The sequence below is a fragment of the Polyodon spathula genome, chromosome 23 (assembly GCF_017654505.1).
Source record: "Polyodon spathula isolate WHYD16114869_AA chromosome 23, ASM1765450v1, whole genome shotgun sequence".
Lineage (NCBI taxonomy): Eukaryota > Metazoa > Chordata > Actinopteri > Acipenseriformes > Polyodontidae > Polyodon > Polyodon spathula.
The window spans coordinates 9,344,183-9,367,290 of record NC_054556.1 but is presented as its reverse complement, the minus strand read 5'-3'; the positions used below and the strand labels follow the sequence as shown (position 1 = coordinate 9,367,290).

Below are 23,108 nucleotides of genomic sequence, written 5' to 3'. Positions count from 1 at the left end.
ATTTATTTTTCAAGAAAAATATAACATTTTGAATATGAAATATAAACCATCAAAATAATACAAAATACAAAAGGAGAGAATAGTTTGTAGGTTTGATTTTGGCTGGTTAAATATAACCAATGATGTCGTTGCAGATGATCGGTTGCCGGCTCCCAGTTTTCATGAGTTCGGTGAATTGGTAAAAGCCTGTTCCCATTTCGTGGAGCCCTGTGTGTGACTGGTGGAAGAAGGGAGCTCGGACCTGGAAGCTGGTTGGACAGGAGAGGCGCTTGGGAGCTCCCGCTCTGTTAGCTTGGTTACCCACAACTGATTTCCCCCGGTCGTCCCCATTCCGTGACATGCCAGCCAGCTTGCGGCGCATGTTGAGCATAAAGTCTTTGGCCAAGCGACGTCCTGAATTGGGCTTCAGTTCAGCCGCTTCTGGACAGTCAGGGAGGTCCATCCAGTTCTCAATGAGGTCAGCAAAGCTGTTGTCACCCAGGACTAGAGGTTGGCGGTTACGTCCCCTTGTGAGCAAAGAGGTAGTCCAATCCTCAGGGTCGTTGGACTCAAAGGAGGTCCAACGCTCCAAGCAAGCGTCCGAGGTGGATTTGGGCCTCACTCGACCACTTGGAGCTCGGTTGGTACGCAGACAAGCCCCAGAAGACACCCTGATGTTTCTGCTCCTTCTAAGAACAACTGGATCATCTTGCCAGGACGCCTCTGAGTAACCCGAGTCAAACTCCAGACTCTTCTCACTGCTGGGGGAGCCCACACCCAATCGGACGCTGCCATCTTCCTCCTGCGTCGTTGCCAAGCAAAAGGCTGAGTCGTAGGTGCCCGTTTCGGAGATGTCAGAGTTGCGGAGCCGAGCAAGGCGCTCCCTCTGCAGCACCCTCTTCTGACAGCCTCGGGCATTCGCAGACAGGGGGCTGGGGTTGACGGCGGCCCTAAACCCCTGTTTCATCTGCTTCAGGTCCTGCAGAGTCTTCATCACGCACTGCATCTGCTCCCTGAGGCAGTCCCCAGACTCACGCACACACAGCTGAGGAGAAAAGAGAAAGAGATCACAGTTAATCACAGCTGTCTTCCAGTAATACATTGAGAAACATGTCAAATTTAAATTACCCTTTAAAAAAGTAGTAGCTCAGTATTCAACAAGTTGCATCAATTTAAAAATCCCATGAAAAATCAAAGGGAACAAGAGGCATCTCAAAGGGGGGCGTGAGTTAGACACAATGTTTTGTTTATTTCATATCACTAAATTATATTTAAATGGCATGGGGGGGTTGAAAAGACTGGGGCTCAAATTCCATTTGTTCTAAAACGGAAGGCTCTCCTCCCTCTCTCCCTCCCTCTCTGTCTCTCAACAAGGCAATATTTCCTGAAGCTGCTGCAGTTGTGATCACGTGCCAACCTCTCAAAACATGATTGAGTCTCGCAGGATGAAAATAGATGCATGGATTCAAAGGTTACTATTCCTTATCCTGTTTGTGCTGGACTTAATAGAAATGTGCTTTGTATAATAAGCGTTCGACAAGAACTTTATATTCCACATCTGAAGTTTGGAATCCTATTTCTTAAAAGCAATTCTAGAACTCACTTAAACAATTACGTGTGCAGGTTCCACAACTTGAAACATCTATGTGCATGGACCCCAACACTGATCTTCAGCCCTGATCCCCAATCCATAAAATGTGTTGTAAAACAAGGACTTCAATGAATAGATAAAGATAACAATAGATTAGTATCTGGGATAGCTGAAGAACATGATCAGTGACATGATCAGTGACAGCTTTGATGTATGCCGGCCATAGCCAATAGGTAAATGGTGGCAGAGGCCTGCAGCACTGTAGGGGTTAAAAACAAGGGGTAGGTTTCTGGAAGTTCTAAAACAGATATGTTTTTGTTTGTTGGAGTAACGGCTGAACCACAATTATAAACCTCTCTTGTGCTCCCGAGACAGGCAGAGACTTGCAGGCAGAAGCAATAGCTATTTGGAGATTTCAGTTCTGCCAGAGATGAAAAAACAGACAGGACTGGCAGAGTTCACAAAAGCTGCCTTGCCAATTATGGGACACGTGTACCTGATCTCTCAGCTCTGACTTCCACACCTCTAAACGAGCCATACTTTTTAGAAGTAAGCCCACAGAAATTCCAAAATACCATTAAAATATCCCTGGTTTATTTCAGGCTCCCCCGCCCTGGTACATAGCAGAGCTGTAATTTAGCCTTGACTTTAAAGAACAAAAAATAAAACTGTAATAAACGTTATTCAGTTTACATGGTTAGAAATGGGAGTGAAACAGGCTCTCTGTTTCTTTTCGAAGTAGATGACAAGATCATGAGCAGTCATTTCCTTGACGGTCAAATTAGCCTTCAAGCAGTTGGGAGACTGAGCATCTAATGAAGCAGTTAGGAGTTAGTGTTGTTTCTCCTGCCAAGACTTTTTGACTGATTCTCCCTCTAGGACACAAATATGTACAAAACAATTTATACTGGCTGCAGAACAGTTATGTGGGGTATTTGTGTGTATAAATGTTAGGAACATAGTGTAAGCAGAAATGTCTTTTTATACAGCAAGACAACAGATTTTTATTTTTGTAATATGTGCTATGTGAAATAGTCTCAACAGTATAGTGGCAAGCTGTTTAAAATGGTTTACTCTGCACTCAAACAGCAGGGGTAGTTAAAACACCTCCTTCTTTTTCAGAAAATATAATTACAGTGCACTCCGTTTATAAGAATTACTGATATAAGAATCAACCGCATATAGTGATCAAGACCACTGGGACAAAATCATTCCTATACTAACCACTGTAAGAATCAAACAATCCGCTTATAAGAATCATTTCGGGGCAAGCTGACTGCATGTAATATGTTTTTGAATTTTAATTTGATCACAACTTGCGTGATTAGGCATGTACTCTGCATGTATACAGTAGAATTCCCTGGTCCGAAGAGACCCACAGTAGACATGGTGAAAATTAGTTTTAATAAAGTGAATAAACATTCATTAATACATACTGAGCACAGCACTGTTATTGTGTGATATGCATGTAGAGGGAGTGGGACTGCGTAGCAGTGCGGTGGGGGGGGGGCTGTTACGATGCTTTGCATCTCCGCTTAGTGAAAAAAGCAAGCCACAGATGCTGAAATGGAGTGGTAGTCCTGACAATAAAAAAACTGTACTGTAACTGTACTGGCCATTACATGTAACACCTCACGAGACAATTGCTTCTCAAGTATACTGTAGTAAAATAGGATTCTGCAGCCTTGAGTAAACATAATCGTGATCATATAACAAGCTGTTTACCACCGAGGACTTGATTTGATGTTTTGATGTGTTTTGACTTGATTTGATGATTTGATGTGATTGAGCACCATTTGACATTTGTATACTGTATTTAAACTGCTGATGCGAGGAGGCACGCTTTTACTAATTGTAATCATATCAGTTCACTTAAGAATCAATCGCTTATAAGAATCAAATAATCCGGGACGGATGTGATTCATATAAACGGAGTGCACTGTATTTTCAACATTGCAGACTAGTAACCTCAAACAAAAAAATGTTATCATCTGTTCACAGAATAAATTGCTACGTGTGTAGGGTAGTTGGTTGCATTCTAAAAGTGTGGTTATGCGTGGATTCAAATTCCACATTAGTCTGTATAGATGTTACAATATACTGTAATCAAGTTGTGAATACTTGAACTAGTACTGCATTGCTATTTTATTACAACTGTGGAAAATGCAGCTATTTGGCTCCAAATTGGTCCCTAAGAGACAGAAGGGAGTGAGAGGAGGGAGAGAGAAACGATTTGTTAAAACCCCTAGGCGCTCTGATTTCAGACTGGTGTCAGCGTTGAAAGTCAGGATACAGCCGTGTGCTCCCAGGTTCCAGAAATGCATTATTGTCCCTTTTATAATGACAGCTCAAATATGTCAGCATGGGTTAAGAATGCTTAAGCAGCAAGAGGGTTTTGGATCCCAGTGTGGAAAACTTGCAGGCAAACTGAGCTGTGCTTTTAGAGACATCTTGAAATATTTAGAGTTGCCTCATGCTTCCAATTTCTTTCATAGGATAACCAGTTAATACCCAGAGTGTGTGAAAACAATATGACTTCTTCTGTTAAGCACAGTCAAAGTGGTACTAGCACACATACATACACACAGGCACACAAAACTGCAATATCTGAAACCCTGCCCACAGAATAATGAATACACATAACAAAAGGATCACCAGGAACCAGAATCTGGACTGGTGAGGAACAGTTGAATTATTTCTGGCGGTTAGGATAAAGATCCAGGAACTTGGTGCGAGGATGGTGTTTCTGTGGCCACCACCACTATAGATGTAGGTCTTTAGCCTATCAGAACTCATTATGCAAATACAATTGTTTACCCCCCCCCTCCCCACCCCCCCTCTGAACTGTAGTGTCCCCCTGTTGTATAGAATTCACTGACTTGTCTAACACCTGGAACTGGGCACATTCCAAAGAGAAGCCACATTTATTGTCCCATCCATCTCCTCTGTACATTTCCAATTCTTATTAGCTGAACTGAACTGAACCCCTTTTAATAACATGCATACTGCCAATGTAAAACAAGTTCAAAGCTCCTAATCCCCCACCCCCTTCCACCACTCACATACATATTGATATAAGGCCAATTACCCACCAAGACCAATTCAGCTAATTCTGACCAAACAAATGAATTCAAGCCAAATATAAACAAAAAAAGGCGCCATAACTGATAGTGATAGTAATAAAACGATATAGATTATGTGCCAAAAGCTGAAATAGGTTATCCAAACTGAAATAGGTTGTTTAAACTGATGCCAAGTCTCTGTGCAAGCGTTTGCACAGCGCAGGGTAAACTACCTTTCAGTAAATTTGGAACACCCCAAAAACGCAAAACACAATTGTTTTCGTATGAGCTAATATCAGTATTATTCAAGTCTGTATGGATACCAGCATCAGACGGGACTTGTTCAATTTCTAATTGTTATTTTTGGGGTTTTCCACTGGGTGTATCTTTATAGACACCAGCAACAAAAGTCACCATTTGGTTGCGCTTAACAAACACATGGTCTATACAAAAACATCTAGACTGCCAATATTTACAAGCACATATATCGAACAGTGGTAGGTAAATAAAGTCAACGAACAGACAAATGTCTTGCCGTGGAACTTGAGAATAAGTTGTTCTCATACGAACAAATAAAAGCATTTTAATCGTTATGCCAAAAAAAACTTGTTTCAGACAATACTGTAAACGTACACAAAGTTTTAATGAATCTGTTTTGGTCATACTTTCGCTTTGCTAAAACATAAAATTATTTGTTCAATAAAAATAAAATATATATATATAAAACAAACTTACCATCTCTTTTCTCAGTTTGCTGATGTCAAAATCCAATTTGTTTTATATCCTGTTTTTTTTGCCTGGTCAGTAATAAACGACTGTTATCGTCAATAGGATTATTTGTGTTGACACACACATATATATATATATATATATATATATATATATATATATATATATATATATATATATATATATATATGTATATATATACTATATATATATATATATATATATATATATATATATATATATATAATTTAATTAATAATATTAATAACGTAAAAATATTAATAATATTAATAACGTAAAAAAAACACAACAGCTGCTTACATTAGAATGACTTCTTGAGTCCAGGAAAAACTGATATTCCACACCAGATTCCAGGATGTTACCAAAATCTCCGAGACTTCACAGAACTATAACTAACTCAATAACTTTACTTCAGCGTTTTGAACACACTGCAGTACAGCCTCTTGCGCTTTTGTACAAATAGTGCCTGCTTCTACTGTAACAAACAGCCAGTCAGAATTGAGCATCGCCGTCTCGGCCAATGGCAGAGCCCCTGAAATCTGAGCTGGGGATAAATTGCATTACAAGAGTATGCTGCGCTGGGTTCGTCGATAAGGAAGATGATGTACCGCAGTGAGATTTACCACCGAGTCAAATGGTTGAAGTCAAAGGAGGATGGGGCAGACTGTCATCGTCTCAGTGGGGGTCATTTACAGGTAGCCGGGAGCATCTGGACTACTTTGCATTCGTTTGCTCCTGTCTCCACAACAAAGCAACTTGCTAGCGCCTATGCCAGCAGGCAGTTGTATACACAGACCATTTGGCCCAAATTGATGTACTACTGGAGAAGTGAAAACACCGTTTTCATAATATTGAAAAATAAATATGATTTAATTACGTTTGCAGGAACTACAAAACAAGCTTACAACACTAATAAACGTAAATCAACATATATTACATCTATTTGTGTTTCCGAAAATTTAACAGTAACGTGTATTTAATTGAACGATGTAACTTTGTTATTAGATTTAAAAACAATCGACATTTGTTTAGAATTCATGATAGCACTAGTGTACAGTAGAGCGTGATTTGACGACAACCAGCGATTGAGTGAAGGAAACGTCAATAATGTAAAGTTTAATAGGAGCCACGCGGTTTTAAATGTTCATTTAATTCTAAGTTTCTGTTTCAATTGCCTTTTGTTCAATCTGTGTAAAGATAAGTCTTGTTTAATATTAGGACGACCCAAATATTTTGTAATACATGAAATATATTGTTTGTGAAAAGTTAGCTTTGTTCAAATGAAGACCGATATTTCCTTCTCGTCTATATAAATTATAATTTGAAAATCGAACATAGTGCTATAAAGCTCACACATCACTCAAAACTGGTTTAGAGGCGACTCTAAAATACTGGCCTTTCGGCTTCATTGTAAATCAACCCCATTCTCTCCGGGTTGATAAAATTAGTGATTGTTGTAAGTAATGTGGTAACTTGATTATCTAAACGCACTGCATTTCTGCCATACTTCTGTGTCTAAGCTGGGAGGTCACTGGATGGAACAAATAATATCCAATTGAAATATGTATCTGCTTACATTAAACAGCCCTACGGAATTTCACATTCTAGTTTTGTTTGTTTGTTTTGTTTTTAACTGGTCATTAAATTGGTTGGTAACAAGCCCCACAATGGCCACAATGCAGTGTTTTTAGGCTTCTTGAAAAGGGAAAATGTTCTATTTGATTTTAACTTAGTACGACCAGTTAAACTTGACAATATGTCAATACCATCACCGTCGCGTAGTGTAACTAAGGAAGTTTACATCACTGAGGGGAATTGCAATCAATAATGGGGTGATTGCTCAGTAAGTGATCGTAAAGCACGCGGTCAAGACAGTATTCAAGGCTGGCTTTATTGTTGACTTGCTTTATTATGCAGAGCTGATCAGTTTTGTAGGCTAAAAAATTAAATTCCTCGAAATGTAACGCTTGCGGGGTTTTAGTAGTGTATTGGTCTAATTATATAAATATATACCGATGTAAAAACACATATAAATGTATAGTACCTCTACAATGCATGACAACATTGGAACACAGCAAAGTGTTTTATTAATGTGTTTTTTACATTACATTACATTGCATAATTATTTAGTTTAAATGCAAAACAAACAAAAAAACGAGTCAATTGTGAATACTGATAATGAGATTATTTTAAAATTCAGTTGCAGTGTTCGATGTCACATTGTAATACTGTCTGGGCTTTGTCACAGGAGTGTGTCACGTGTATGTGTCTTTTTGAGCAGTGTTCTCTTTATAATGGAAGTGGGGTCAGCTGAATAGCTCCTAATGATCCGGCAATTCATACCTGTGGTGGTAGGAATGCAGTGAAGTCGCAACACTACAAAAATGAAATGGGGTAAGGAACTTTAAATATTAAACAAACACCTATTTTATTTCAGCATATAGCCCTAGGTCTATGCTGTTCACTAGAATGTTCCCAATGTCATTTTGTTTGATTTGATAGAACGTTGGAATGTACAGTATATATTTATGCATGCGATAAACACGTATTTCGAAATAATACAACTAAACAATATAAAATAGGGTTTACCTTTGTGCTTGATGGGCCGTTTATTAATTTTTTTCCTTTAACCAATTGCTTTGAAAGTATTGCCATCTAGTGCCGAATTTGTATACTTTGATTTGACAAATGCATTGGTAACACAAATGCATTTTTTTATTGAAAGACCCTACTGTAGTTTTAGAAAAACGTAAACCTGCATGTGTTTTCTTAATAATTAGATTTGCTTTCGTGTTAAAAAAAAAATAATAATAATAATGTAAATGTCAATTGTATAGTCTTTTATACATAAACCGCAACTTCATGTTCTATTTATTTATTGGATGCAATCTTAATCCAAGCAATTCGGGTTCTGTTATTACATCAACATAATGTATTTTATAATAGTGTTTCTTCTGCTGTACTGAACATAAAAACATCAAACTTGATTTCAGTAATCTGATCAGTCTGTGCAATTGTTATTTTAAACGCATTCTCTTATAATATTCGTTATAAAGACAAATAAATAACGATACTGATTTTGCATAGATTATTGGTATATTATTGAAATCAATATGTCCCAATAGTTTTCCCAATAGAAAAACAGGCCCCGTGGTAAATCTGCACTGAAGTGATCAAGAAGTCTCACTCTCGTCTGCAAGTTGACTATTAGGAGCTGTTCATGCAGCTGTAAGGGAAGAACAATGTGGTTAACGGGCTTCCGAGGCATTTAGATAATATACACTACTTAATTGATGGTAGAATGGTGCAGGACCAGTGAGGGTTTATACCCATGTTGAGTTTTAGTTTAGTATCACTAAATGTGAAACGTGCCTCTTGACATGAACGGGATGTCTGTTTTATACGTAAATACAATTTCAAAATTACAACTACTTTTTAAGTATTTCTTTTTTTTCAAACAGAATACTAATAAACTCGTGTGTAATTCAACATCAGGTTATCAGAATTTGGGTTCCTGTTATCGTTACAGTTTAATGCAATGATAACAAACCTTCATGTTTTTTAAAAATTAAGAACTGTTGTCAAATCCAACCATGCTATTTTTTATTTTAATAATTATATTTCTTTTTTCAGTTAAGGATCCAGCACGCCTATTCACATTTTACTGTCAGATGGAAATAAATATAATACTTCTTATAGACGTGTGCACGTTTACTGTCCTCTAGTGGTAGTTGGTATTTGTACAGGTAAGAATTTTCAAGCTGAAGTTTGTAGAACTTGAAGTCTGTGGGGAAAATGCTTGTGGAAGTAGTCAAAATGTTACACCACCTCGTTTGGGCATTTTGATAAATCAGACATTTTCCAACAATTGAGTTGTACATGTGCACTTAACCACATAACTAAACTACATTATTAAAATGTTTACTTCCTGGTAACTATGTTGTATTGCAGCGACACGCCCTGTTTAGTATTTTTTAGTTTTTTTATGGTCATTGCAAGATGGTTAATATATCATCACTAGGGAGAAAACACTAGAAGTATTTAGTTAAATAGCAGCAGTGTTTGATTTTCTTGTACTGTGCTTATACTGGGAAGCATTATTTTCCAGATCCTACTGTTAGAAACATTACATCTATTTTAGACTGCCTTGTATAAGTACTGTATTTTCTAAAAAAATAAAAATGAAAAAGTCACATTTCAGTTTGACGCAATAATGTCTGACAAACAGGGTGATAAGCAAGCAAGGTAAACAGATTGTTCTGTAGCAGATCACTTGTGCTGTCCTTATGTGTTAATATTTCCTTAGCAGCGTGAATGCCAGCTTAAAGTATCACAGTAAATCAAAACTGACCAGCTCACACCTTGCCCCACATGCAGATAAACCCTGTTGCTAAGTTTCTGGAAAAGGTTGCTAGGAAATTTCAAATAAAAGATGAGTAACACACAATAACATGTCAGTTTACTAAAGTAAGTGTAGTTAACAAAATACTTTTATATGTATTCCACAGTTTGAACTTTCATTAGGACTTTTTTTTATAGTATTGTTAAAGTAGATGTTTCCAGTCTCTTGTATAAATTTGATGACGTTTTGCGTGAACATTTGTTGCAAAAAGTCATTCTGTGAACGTAGGTCATGGTAAGATACATTTTAACAGTGCTCACTCCTGATTGACTGTGGTATCATTTGGCTATATCTTGGGAACCACTGGTCTGGTTTTGATTACCCTATACACAGACATGCTGCGTTGCATGTTATAGAGGTCTGCATTACATGACACTTCTACAGATAAAACCAACCGTGTTGGACACATGCTTACTGTAGTTAATGAGTTACCCAATTACAGCGGGCTTTACCCAAACAATAAAACCGTCAAGGCTGGACATGAAGGATTTCATGGGTGTTGCAATGCAATAGATTTTATTGAGAAGGCCGCTTTCTCTTGACGGTATCCTTAACCCGGTAACGCTTGACAACCCTTGCCTGGTGTCTGCTGTAAACAGAGATGGTGTCAGTATAACAGCGCTGGGTTGCCAGGAAAGCTATTCAGTCAGAGGCAGTTACAGCCTCACAAGATGGATCAAATATCCCTTTTCAGAGTGCTTCTACTTGCTCTTTTGCAGATTTGCGTTTTTAGAGGTAAGCCAGGTTTAATGTAATTCTCTTTAGAAACCCACATGATTTTTGATACCGTTAAAGGCTTTTGGTTAAAAACAATTGTGGGGATAATTAAGAATTACTGGCAGCCATTCCCATATTTGAAGGTCAGTAATTTGGACTTAAGCTGGAAAATGTTAGGTTGGCACCACACATTTTATTACAAAGTAACTTAATGCTTGAGGGATTTGTAACATCAAATAATCGTATACATGCAAAAACAATATTTTAAAATGTCTACCTAATGATGGGTGTTAAGTTTTTTTTTTTTTTTTTTGTCAAAGTTCCATAAAGAAAAAAAAAATACTGACAAATTGTCAAACGTTCTAATAATGACTCTTTCTGTCAAACACACTACTGTTTTATTACATTTTTTTTAATTGTGTTGTTACTGGGAGAGATAAAAGGTGAATGTATTGTAAACTCTGGATTATGAATATTTGTGGAGGGTGAATATTAAAACCTTGCTTTATTCACAGTTGAATTCACAGTGGCACAGAAGGATCCAGGTAAGCACTCTTTCATTTATGACATCTGTGGTTGTAGTTGTTTGTCCACCAGTAGAGACTTGTGCTCCTGTAAAATGCTTTAAAGCCCCCCAATTCAAGACAGTGAGCAATACCAGAGGCCTGTGGATTTTGTGGGTTTTTTGACTAGTTTCAACCCATGCTGGTGTTTGCACATTTTCCCATCAGCAATGCACCTATATGAACATAATTTCATTATTTTATTTATCATGCAATCAAAGAAACTACAAAATGATATCGCAGAAGCCTACCACAAGCCATAATAGTAGTACAATATTTCATGTTAGATTTCAAATGTCACATTATTAGATTCTTGTCGCTACAACTTCGGCAGGTTTCATTCGACTTTATGACTTAATATTAGTTAATTCTGTAAGGTGATGCAAAACTTTTGGCCACAGCTGTACTATAGACTACATCTCTGGGTTTTTTGTTGTTCAGGGACCAGTATGTTGTGATAGCTCAGATTCCAGAGTTAGTCTTATGTTAAGACTGAGGTACCTGAATGTGTAAGAGCCAATACAATGTGGATAATGCTTCAGACTACAAAAATGTTTAAAAAACTGGCTGCATTTACATGTTCCTGTGTTTTACTGCTCATCGCTGTGTAGCTACAGATATGAACTTGGATTAAGGTCTTTAAAACTGTTAAAGCCCTGTGACTTCCTGACAAAATAATGTCTCTAAACACCTTGTACAGCTGTAAGGTTACTAACGGTTCTGAAGGAGACCAGTGTTTTCTTATTTAGTTCTCACCAGAGTTAAGAAATTAAAAGAACCAAGGCATTTCATATAACTGTGTAAGTCCTACTGCAGTCTGTTGTACTGTGATTGCTTGTTTGTATTAGATTTGATTGTGCATTTTGAAATCAGGAAGTTCTTCTGAGTGAGGGAAGATATCTCAATGGCCAGTATTAAGACACTTGAATAAATAAAGAGATAGATAACAGTGACTCATGTTGGAGATGGCTACTCAAGAATCACAGTTGATGAAATAGACATGCACAAACTGTCAGCTACTGTCAGAATGGGGGCATGTGCAGACTATAAAAGAGATCAACATTGTGTATTAGCATGTACAGTATGTATAAACCTACATACAAGCAATGTGTAAACAGCCTACCTGTACTAGAGTTGAAAGTTAGGAATTTTTTTTAATGATATTTTCATTAAAGGGGACACTAAATTCCATATTTACTAACATTTAATTTCTTACCAGTGTTTCCTCTACTAATCTGATCTGGTTTTGTTTTTGCTAAGAAGTTATTTACCAGGCTTACTGACTATTACAGAAAAAAAAAAAAAAACACCTCTAAGCTGAATTTGTAAATTACCACTGGTGGTGTGCATCTGTAATGTCTATCCTTCTATTTCCATGCCAACTGTAACTTAATGGAAAATCTCAGTTTCTGGGGGGACAGAAATTAAAGCTGCACACAAGTGACCATTTTTCAAGCCAGTTCGCTTTTGCTTTTAGGAATACAAATATGAACATGTAAATTATAGAAAGTATCCCTTTTAAATGTACATATAAATGTTGTTGTCATATCTGGTAGTTGAAATTCTATATATGAAATGATATTTGTCTAAGGACAGATTTCATATATAAATAATGAAATACAAGTGTACAGTTTTGTGTCTCTTTATAGAATTTCTGAACTTTTCAACTATTGTTAAAATTCAAGAGGACAGTCAACCCAGCAGTTTGGTGAAGGAGTTCCAGGTGAAGACTGCTGACCCCAACCCTCAGATTGAGATAATTAATATAGACCCACCTACCACTGTCTTTGCATTGTCCACCATTCCTCAAGGAACAGGGGATATTCACAATGTGAAGGTACGGCATTAAACCTGAACCATGACCTTGTCAAATATTGATTAAAGTGTAACAGCCAAATCTTTCAGCTAATGTCTAAATCAATCAGAAATGCACGCTTTGAGTGATAGGCCTTGAGCTCCCTAGATATTTTGCTGGGCCTCTAGGTCTCTGTTATTCACCAGTTCTGGTGTCCGAAGTTTCTTTGCGGCCCCGTCATGTTACAGAGCAGTGTGCCTGTCTGTTTCACCCAAGTGGTTCATGTTGGATGTATGTATGCTCATGGACCTGTTCTGGGACCATCCCCATTCCAGGTAGGGGGAGGATACTTTCCTGTGTACATTCTTACTAACAATGGTCACCATTTGTCATTAGATCCTCTTCAAACTCAACTTGACATCCCTTAAAAAAAAAAAAAGCACAAAAACTATTGCTTGCTGAAAATGTTAAGCAATCCTACTGGCCATTGTGAACCAATTGGGGTATGGGGGAAACCACTCCGGATGGACAGGCAGTACATGTCAGAATCTGGCTACCAATTCCCTACGGGTGGTCATTGCAACACAAGGGCCCTAGATTAACAAAGAAACAGTCCTGCTGCATTCCAGTGAAAGCCAGTTATCGGAGGAACGCTCAGCGGCACAGGTGCAAAAGCAGCGATGCGGAAAGATGGAGGTCATGATCAGCAACAACCACAGAAAGACTGGTGGGGGGGGGGGGGCTGATCTTTATTTCTTATCTAATATACTTGTTGGAGGGTAGCGTATACCGGTGGTTCTCAACCCTGGTCCTGGGGGAACATTACCCTGCTGGTTTTTAATTCCAACCAAGCACTCAATTACATAGTTGAACCCTTAATTGAACTAATAATTAGCTTAATTTGACTTTTTAAATAGAGTAGCTTATAAAAAGTCTTTGTTCATTATACAATTTTATACCTAAACTGAAATCTCCATCTGTTTTAAAATAGTTAAAAAGCTCAGATTAGGCAAATAATTAGTTCAATTAATGGTTCAATTATGTAATTGAGTGCTTGATTGGAACAAAAACCAGTAGGGCAGTGTTCCCCCAGGACCAGGGTTGAGAACCACTGGTGTATATCGTGTTTTTCAGGGATTGAAGTAAGACTCCCACAGCAGTTTGATCCATTCCTGGTCTTTACTATGAGTTTAAAAAAGACTTATGAGCCTGTGGTTAATCAAGCTCTTATTTAAACCTGGAATGGGTAAAACTGCTATGCAGTAAGAGTTGTATTTCCATTCCTGTTTCGTATATACTGTAGACCAGTGGTTCTCAACCCTGGTCCTGGGGGAACACTGCCCTGCTGGTTTTTGTTCCAACCAAGGACTCAATTATATAATTGAACCCTTAATTGAACTAATAATTTGCCTAATCTGAGCTTTTTAACTATTTTAAACAGATGGAGATTTAATTTCAGGTATAAAATTGTATAAGGAACTTTTTATAAGCTACACTATTTAAAAAGTCAAATTAAGCTAATTACTAGTTCGATTCAGGGCTCATTTAAGTAATTGAGAGCTTGGTTGGAACGAAAACCAACAGGGCAGTGGTGGCATTGAGAACCACTGGTGTAGACCATGCGTGGCATACTGTGCATGTTTGTTCCAGTTCAACCCTCTTTTTTTTTCTCTCTTTATGCTCAGCTAAGACTCAGCAGTAATGCCTCGCTGGATTTTGAGACTCTGAGGTTATACAGGTTAGAGCTCAGGGTGAGCACTAACAACAGCACCGCCACACGAACCCTGGAAGTGGAAGTGCTGGATGTCAACGAGCCACCACAGTGTGATGCTGTTTTTCAGTTTCCAGGTAGCTCTCCATCCTTAAAGCCTGGATGCTTTAGTAGACCAACCGTGGGCGCTGTTATAGTTGAATGTTTAAGAAATAGTTAACACACGGCAGATTTCTATTTGTGTGGACAGTAATTTGTTTGTTTTATAATGTTGAATGAAACTTTTTGTGGTACCAGCAGGTGGCACCAAATCTATCTTTACAGACACGTTTTGCTGAACAAAACTTTCTGCTCAGTGCTGGATTTCTGCCATTTCATCAGCTTATTTTGTTTTTATATTTGGATGTATTTGATTGGTTGTTACTGTGATTTACTCGCTGTCATTTTTGTTGTTCAAGAGAAAACAGGTGTTCTTGTTTGTCACTGGTACACTTCGTTGTGACTCACTTTTGTGGTTAATTGAATACATATCTGACGACGGAGTATCCATCTCTTTGCAGGTGCAGTGGTGAATATTCCAAACGATCTGACAGTTCCTATAGAGATTTACCATGTTGTGGCCTCTGACCCTGATATTAGCAATACATTAAATGTAAGTAAAGGGTAATGCTTTATTTGAACTGAATTGAACAGGTTGTCATAACATTTGTTACAATCCAAAATAACTCTGTGCTTTAAATGGTAGTGATTACCACTATTATAGAGACTTATAGGTATGCTATCATTTTGTAGCATAATAGAACCAAATCTAGTAACAATTGTTCTATTAGTCATTGTCTGAGTAACGTTAAAATTGTTCTCTTCAAAGCTAAGGTTAAAAAAAATCAGCTGCATAATTTTTTCCTGTAAAATGTCATCCGCATAACAAAAAATAGTTTTGTAGCGGGGAAAGGGGCAATTTCAAAGTTGTGACTATACAGATGTCTTCTTTTTCTTGCTGTAAGCGATTTCAGGTCACATGCCCTACACAAATGGTTTGCAAGTGTTTAATACTACTGAAGAATGCATAGCTAACATTTTGAATTGGGTATTGTTGAAGCTCAATAATGCATTTTTTATTTTTTTTATTTCTATATCTGATTATTTAGTACAGGATTCACCAAGTCTGGCCCACCTCCGCAAGACCACAGTTTGTGATTGATGGCACAGGCACTATTTATTCCAACCAAGGGTTTGATTATCAAAGCGGTGACAAGGTAAGTGGTGTTGATCCAGCCAAGTTTTCTGTTCACTAGCATTCTGTATGAGCACATTAAAAACAGTGAGGTATATTTCATTGCTTTAGTGGCTGTGAACAAAAGTACTTATCAAGTAATTGGTAAAAGATCCAAAGTTATGGAAACATCCAACGGTGTCTGTTGGTATCTTTATTTGACCACGCAGGAATGTCCACACACAGACTGAATGAAGGGTTTGAGATCATTAGACTGTTCCATTGCCCAGTAGCTCCTACCCATATTATCTTCTCCCCATTCTTAAGGATTTCATTGTCAATGTGACTGTAAGTGATGAACAAGGTGCCAGCTGCAAAGGCAAAGTCAGGATTGTGATTCTGCCAGTCCTCAACCACACACTCAACTTCATGTGAGTACAGGGCTGGATGTGATGTCTGCAACACTTCTCAGCCAAGTGTCATAAGCAGACACGGCAAATAACCTTTTTGACTGTATAGAATTCTGGGGGCGGGACTAAATCTTGATTATTTTAAGGAATAATTTGAATGTGAAATGACTGATAGAATATCTGTTTGGCGTGGTCTTTTTTTATATTTGAGATCTATACTGTGTTCAGTTCTAAGCATTTGTACTTTACTGTATTCATCTTAGGCATACTGCCCCCTTTTTTTATAGAACTTCTTAGTTTATCTGTGCAGTGTTATAAAACCACTTGAGTAGAACTTGCTCGCTATGACCCCATTTTTTTATTTAAATGGTTTTATCGGCAGGGTTCCATCTCAGTCTGTCACTATCTCAGAGGACATTCCAGCTGGTTCAGTGGTGGCGATAGTGAAAGCTCTAGGCTCTGATGTGCGCTATGAGCTTGTGAGGAATTATCCTGCTTACAGGATATCCCAGGGTAAGTGAGCAGTTTCCTTATGTGCTCGTACGGTCAACTCATATCACCCAAGTACCTACAGCTAATTTTAGTCCCCCTTTCAACTGTTGGGGACTCCTGTCTTAGCCTGTGGAAAGTTATACAAGTAAAGCAAGTAGACAGCTGTATACAGGTACTAATTCTCTCTCACCTGCTGCAGATGGGATCATCCGAACCATATTTGAACTTGATCTTGAAGCAAATGGAGCGCTGCAGTGGAGCATCCTGATGATTCGAGCCTTCAGCAGCACAGGCCGCAGCGGCACTGCGACAGTTAATGTTACTGTGCTGGATGTTAATGATAACCCACCTACCTGCACACCTTCGGCCATAGTGTAAGATGAAGGATCATTGTGTGTCGTCATTGTTGTTTAATTTTTTTTTTACTTAAAAAATTGGTACGTGGTGTTAACTTACAACAGTTCTGCCAGGTAGAGTAATGCATGTGTGAATCTTAGTGTTCAATTTGATGATATGTGTTTGTTAAACTCTTTAACAAAGATTTTAATAGAATGATGTAAAAGTACAATTTTTACCACGGCAGGAATCTGGCAGTCAAGGTAAAATATGGCTTTTTCTGTGTTTGTATTGAGAGTTTTTGAAATGTATTTCTGTCTTCATCTACAGGAACAGAATACCTTATAACAATGGCTCGACCAACCAAAGAATCATATGCCTTGTATAATGATCCGTTGTTGTGTACAGGAGATGTTGACCCCATCATCTCTATCTCCTCAGGCTTTCTATCCCAGAGACCATAGCTGAATACAGAGAGCTGGCCACTCTCAGCTGCAGCGATGCGGACATCACCAATAACAGTGTGTCGTACCAGCTGGAGCCCAACGCAGTATCCCAGTTCAAGTTCCGTCTGCAGGGGAGCCAGCTCCAGGCGAGTCCCATGCTAGTAGGCCTGGAGTTTCCACTAGTTCAATCTTTTTGTATACTCTTTGAGGTCTTGTAACTAACAGGTCTCCCTTCTCTTTCTTAGGTGAACAACACTTTGGATTATGACAGCAATGAAATTGAGCACAATAAAATCCAGTACAAAGCCACTATTTTTGTCATTGATGGCGGCCTGCCACCTCTCACAAGTAAGTCTCTTTTTTCAAATTATCTACAGTATTGGTCTGCAAGCAGAGGCCACGAGAATATATTTTTCAAACATTCAGAACTAGTTTTAGAGAACCCTTGTTCACCGAGTGAGGACTTTAGAGCCAATCCATGACTTTTTTTTTATATCTCTAACATATCTTAATAAGGTGCATCGCCCACAACATTCTTAGTTTGATATGAAATCTTATTAGTGTAAACAAAGAACCCATTTTTTAGGGAATGACCCTACATTGCTCTGTTCGCCAAACCAGAACTTTTCAAGGCCAGTTTTGATACCTGTGCAAACCTGATATTTTAAACAGCCGTCTCCAGCACACGACAGTGAGCAGCGCTTTCCCAATCTGGAGTGGTGTGAAGGTATTGCGCTCCTCTGTGTTTCAGCTGTAGTGCAGGTGTTGGTGATGGTGACCCCTGTCAATGAGTTCCCACCTGAGTTTCAGCCACCATTTCAGTTCTCGGTTGATGAGGATGCTGGCAGAGGCACTGTGATTGGGATGGTGAAGGCTACCGACCGCGACTGGAAACATGACTCTATCCGCTACTCCATTATAGGCGCAGACCAAGGCTTCTCCATCAATTCCAAGACCGGTCAGTCGAACAAATAATGGTCATTTTTAATTGGCAGCGTGGCGGGAGAGGGTTAGATTGGACTTTCCACTTAACCATCGTCTTAGTTGTCCAGCATTTATTGTTAAGTGCTGAAAAAATATTCAGATGTATACTGCAGTGGGTTTTTCAATAAAACCTGTGGAAGCCAACATACAACTGACATCCTTTGCTGGCTAATTAACACAAGTCACTACAAGGCCCTAGGTTTTAAGTGAGTGAACATAAATGTTTCTTCAATGGGATTCTCTACTCCTGATGAACAGGAGCGCTCTATCTCAGAAGAGAGTTGGACTTTGAAAAACAGACGACTTACCAGCTTGTCGTCCAGGCTGAGGATCTGAACCAGGACGTAAACCCGAGCAACCGGATGCAAACCACACAGGAGGTCACTATTATGGTCCAGGTACTGTAGTGATTAACAGAGCTGTTAGTTGACTTTTTTTAATATAGCCCTCAATACTTTTGTTGTTTTTAATTTTTTTTTAATGTGCATGTCAGATAAAATAATCGGGGATACAGGCTAAAGATTTATATTTTTACGCTAAAAGAAAAAATCGGAAATTACTATTTTGAATAATTCTCTGTGTGTGTGTGTGTGTGTGTGTGTGTCTATATATAATATATTATATAATGTCCATCACTGTAAGTGTAGATCATAATTTCAAATTAAAATATTTTACACCATAGTTCTTTAGTGTATAATTTTCATATGTAGTACATGTATCTACATTTCCAAAGTAGTGGTAATGTCAGTGCAAGTTACAGAATTTAGCATTGAAAAGATATGAGGGTATCAATACTGGGTGCCACTGTATTACAGTGTAATTATTCAAACTTCAATTGGTGTAATTTAATATTTAAAGTGTTTTTTTCCTCTGTCGTTCTCAGAATGTTAATGATAACCCACCAGAATGCAACCCATTTTATGAAACAGAAATTTACTCTACTCTCAGTCTAACCGAGGAAATCCTGTCATTGATTTGCTGGGATATTGATGGAAATAGACTGACGGCAACAATGATCAATGGTACGGCTCAAAGATATTGTTCTTATAAAGCAAGTGGCAAGCGAAGTCTGGAGTTATAGGGAGGAGTAAAACCCAGCAGTCATCATGTGTATCCACCAGATTCCTGAGACTCAACACTTCCTATGATTTTATACTTTTAGTACCTGCTGTTTACCTCATTCAGACTATTGAAGTGAGGCTTCTGTTTCTGCTGTCAGTCTGTGGTTTCATGCACTTCCAGTTTGCGCTAGGTTTGTTGTGCACTGTAGAAAAACATTTCTATCCTGAAAGTCTTTATTAATCCTGCAGGTGGTAAAAATGATCGCTTTCGTTTGAACGAACTGCAGCTGTTTTCGAAAAACGCCTTCTTGTATAATCCAGACGGGATATTTGACCCCACATTTTTTGAGCTCATAATTGAGGTGACGGATGGCAAATATTCCACAACGGTCCTGGTCATTATCCACGTGAAGCCGTGGACAACCACAGTGCCCACGACCACAACACCAACAACAGTGAGTGACACAGTTACGCACGCACAGTTTGATAAGTTTTGATGATCAAGTCCACGTTCATAAGACAGGATCGGTGCATAAGTGATTATTGATTATAAATCCTGAAGTAGTGTTTATCAGTACAGGTTTAGAATTTAAAGATCAAGCATGTTATATTTGTAAAAGTTTACCAGTTTCAGTAAAGTTGCTAGCCCAAGCCTGCAATCCATACCCAGAGTGTTTCATGATTAACAGGGAATTGCTCAATACGTAATTACTCAAGCACTGACTGCAAACTGAGAATACCTGCTGTCTTGAATTAGTGGAACTGTTTCATCTGCTCACAGATCACGTTCCTGATTTTTGGTGCTCCAGGTGTTAAGCAAACATTCCTTGCACTCGCTCTAATGGTATTGATTCAATTAGAAGTGATTGATGTCGCCCACATGCACATTCTGCCACTGTGGACAGTTGATGAGCTCAAATTATGGTAAATTGAGTTGCTCTTTCGTGACCATGTTCTCACCGTTAATAGCTAGTGCAAGGAGGTTATTCTCATCAGTGGGGATGTAGAGAAGGCACTTGTCTTGGATGTGCCTGCATTAGTCACATTTACAATTTTAGCTCTTGAGGACCGCTCGTCCAGTCGTAATAAAGTGAGGAACAGTGTTGAGAATGTAGCTGATGGTAACGTGCTGCCCCCTGATTGATCATACTAATACATGATCTTCAGAGTTGCTCATTGAAACTGTTATCTTTCCCTGTCCTCCCGCTGTGCTGTGTTTCCGCACTCAGACCAGGAAGCCACAGGTGCAGACTGTGCTCAGTTCTTACTGGGAGCCGGAGCCCTGGTTTGTTGCCGTGATGACTGTCACAATCACCCTTGCCTTGATCACACTGGGACTGCTCATCTGGAAGATCCTGCAGTGGTAAATAATAACTTGAGTCTCTACTTGCAGTGATGGCCATTGTGTGTAATAGGTTTTAAAGCACCACAGTAAGAGGTTCGTGTTTCTTTAATTGCACCTCTATCGTCGCTACTTAAACAGCTCGAGATCTCAACACCTTTTGTATTGTTAGTGTACAGTGTCAGAACTCCTCTGACGCAGTCTAACATTACAGCTGTATTCTATGATTCTCTCAGGCAAGTTCCGTTGCTAGTGTTGTCTAGTACCTTTTTTTACTGGCATGTTGTTTTGATAGTGTTTCTGACAGGCGCTTTGTTCTTCTTTTTAAGCCGTTGGTTCTACCACCTCCAAGATTTTCCAAATACATCCACCTTCCTGTATAGGTTTTGCTTTTTTATGTATCCTGACGCTGTCTCTCATAGACAATCTTTTTATTTTTTCTTTTGTATTTCAAGTACTGCGGTTTCTGGAAAACCTACCGAAAAGATGACCCAGCCGCTACTTCAAAACACGTGCGTTTCTAATCTTTCATGTTTGTATTTGTCAGCGCAGTATTGCCGTTTCTCGTTCTGCATAATTTTAAAATGTGTTATGTAAAGGCTGCAATAATCTGTTATATAATAAGCTTTGGTACGTTATGGACAAGAAATGTACAAATTGTATATTCAGTTCTGTGTTGCATGGGTTCCACAATTTGGCAAAAACAAAAGACCATTTGTAATGATATGTATGAATTTCTACTCTATTCATTTATAAATAGGTACGTGAATTTTTCTGAAGAGACCAAACCACAAAACCCACGTGACACACAAGCAGCACCTCCAGCACCTCAGGTTAGTACTGTACTCTGCTTATCTATTTTTTTAGACCATTTAGAAACTGACTCCTTTACAGAATTCAGAGTTTTAATTTTCTGCTTCCCTATGTGAATGGTGGAGTTTTCACCAATGTTGTGTATGCACTGACAATTCCATGGGGGTCCAGATGGGTAACCAAGACCTTTTAATGGGGACACTGGGTCTGCAGAGAAATATCTTCCCTGGTCAAAGAAAAATACATTGTAACTGGAAAACCTTGTGAAATCTGCTTCATACCTCGGGTTCAAAAGGAACGTGTGTGTATACGTCGGGGTTAGAGTTGCTCATTAATAGAAAGGCATCTCAGTTCCTCTAATCTCCACTAGAGGGAGTTGTGTGTCTTTTGAAAAAATAGAGAATGCCTTAATAAATAAAATGCTATGTAGGTTAGCTGTAGACAATATTTTGTAAACAGAACCCTGAATAAAACGAATGTGTATGTACTGTTCTCTAAATATGAATGGATAATTACTGGGTCAATATAGATTCTGTATAAAGTGTTACTGAGTAATACAGTACACCGGTGGGAACTAATCCAAGCTGTGAAAGAATACTTTCTTTTTCTTTTTCAGGTATTTGATGGACAAGCTCAAGATCCAGGTAGGATCAGTAGCAAAACCTCCAATATCCAAACTTGGATTTAACTTGTGTGCAATTCAACCAGCTCCCTGGTAACCAGTCATCTTGTGTAGGCAATGCTCTTCTGTGCCATGCCCGTTGGACATGTGCATTATAGTGCTATACTGTAAATGCTGATATGAAAAGGGATTACACTGTGATTATTTAGAAAGGTTTCCTTGATTTGGAATGTCATTAAACAATTTGATTATTTGTTCACCTCCTGTTTAACATTAACAATCGGAGGACACTTGAAAGCATTTTTTGTTATTTTCAGTTACAGGAAGAAACTATCTGTTTAACACGATCACAGGGGAGAGACGTTGGACTTAAGATTTGAATCCCATCAATCCCCCCCCCAAAAAAAGAATCTAGGTATAATGCATTTTCTCATTTCTTTTTTTGACTTTGTAGGGGGGGGGGGGCTAATAATGAACGCATAGTGCAAGCATTTGTATATCATTAAATGACAAACGCCTATGGTTTCAAAAGCCATCTTTTATTGCTAGTGCAGTAAAACCGTGTAATATAGGAACATGCATCAGCACTATATTCCACTATAAGAGGAGGCTAATATATAAAAGGATATTGGCGTGTTTGTTCTATATTACTTCAGGAAGTAAAGAAAATATGTTTGAGATTAAATACAACAATGCACTTTAAACCCTTTTGCTAATCCTTGTTATACCTCCTTTCACCAGCAGGAGGCAGTCAAGAGGATATTGATAGGATGTTGCCAATTCCCGAGTTCTACCCTGCAATGTAGCCATATGCAGAAA

At 38.5% G+C, this 23,108-nt stretch overlaps 2 protein-coding genes across 3 annotated transcripts; one reads left to right on the top strand and one right to left on the bottom strand.

Annotated features, from left to right (window-relative positions):
* Positions 1-5,758, bottom strand: LOC121297672 (PAK4-inhibitor inka2-like). The gene is made up of 3 exons (XM_041224107.1): positions 5,682-5,758; positions 5,368-5,411; positions 1-1,024 (listed from the first exon to the last, which is right to left on the bottom strand). The coding sequence occupies exons 2-3, from the start codon at positions 5,368-5,370 to the stop codon at positions 107-109; spliced, it is 921 nt and encodes a 306-aa protein (XP_041080041.1). The 5' UTR covers positions 5,371-5,411; positions 5,682-5,758; the 3' UTR covers positions 1-106.
* Positions 5,759-7,580: 1,822 nt separating this feature from the next.
* On the top strand, positions 7,581-22,688 carry LOC121297679 (cadherin-related family member 4-like). Of its 2 annotated transcripts, none has more exons than XM_041224116.1 (20): positions 7,581-7,776; positions 11,017-11,046; positions 12,714-12,901; positions 14,545-14,707; positions 15,131-15,222; positions 15,719-15,826; positions 16,111-16,214; positions 16,576-16,706; positions 16,885-17,059; positions 17,463-17,613; positions 17,713-17,815; positions 18,219-18,425; positions 18,710-18,849; positions 19,335-19,473; positions 19,762-19,967; positions 20,742-20,875; positions 21,310-21,366; positions 21,615-21,687; positions 22,284-22,311; positions 22,607-22,688. In XM_041224116.1, exons 1-20 carry the CDS (start codon positions 7,767-7,769, stop codon positions 22,660-22,662), a joined length of 2,295 nt encoding a protein of 764 aa, XP_041080050.1. In that variant the 5' UTR covers positions 7,581-7,766; the 3' UTR covers positions 22,663-22,688. The 2 variants fall into 2 exon arrangements, with proteins under 2 accessions (XP_041080050.1, XP_041080049.1); XM_041224115.1 differs by lacking the exon at positions 7,581-7,776 and adding an exon at positions 9,993-10,519.
* The last annotated feature ends 420 nt before the right edge of the window (positions 22,689-23,108 follow it).

Coding starts and splice junctions, on each gene's coding strand:
- LOC121297679 (XM_041224115.1), top strand. CDS start 10,456: ATGGATCAAATATCCCTTTTCAGAGTGCTTCTACTTGCTCTTTTGCAG. Junction 14,708..15,130: donor TGCTGTTTTTCAGTTTCCAG/GTAGCTCTCCAT, acceptor ATCTCTTTGCAG/GTGCAGTGGTGAATATTCCA. Junction 16,707..16,884: donor TGCTTACAGGATATCCCAGG/GTAAGTGAGCAG, acceptor CACCTGCTGCAG/ATGGGATCATCCGAACCATA.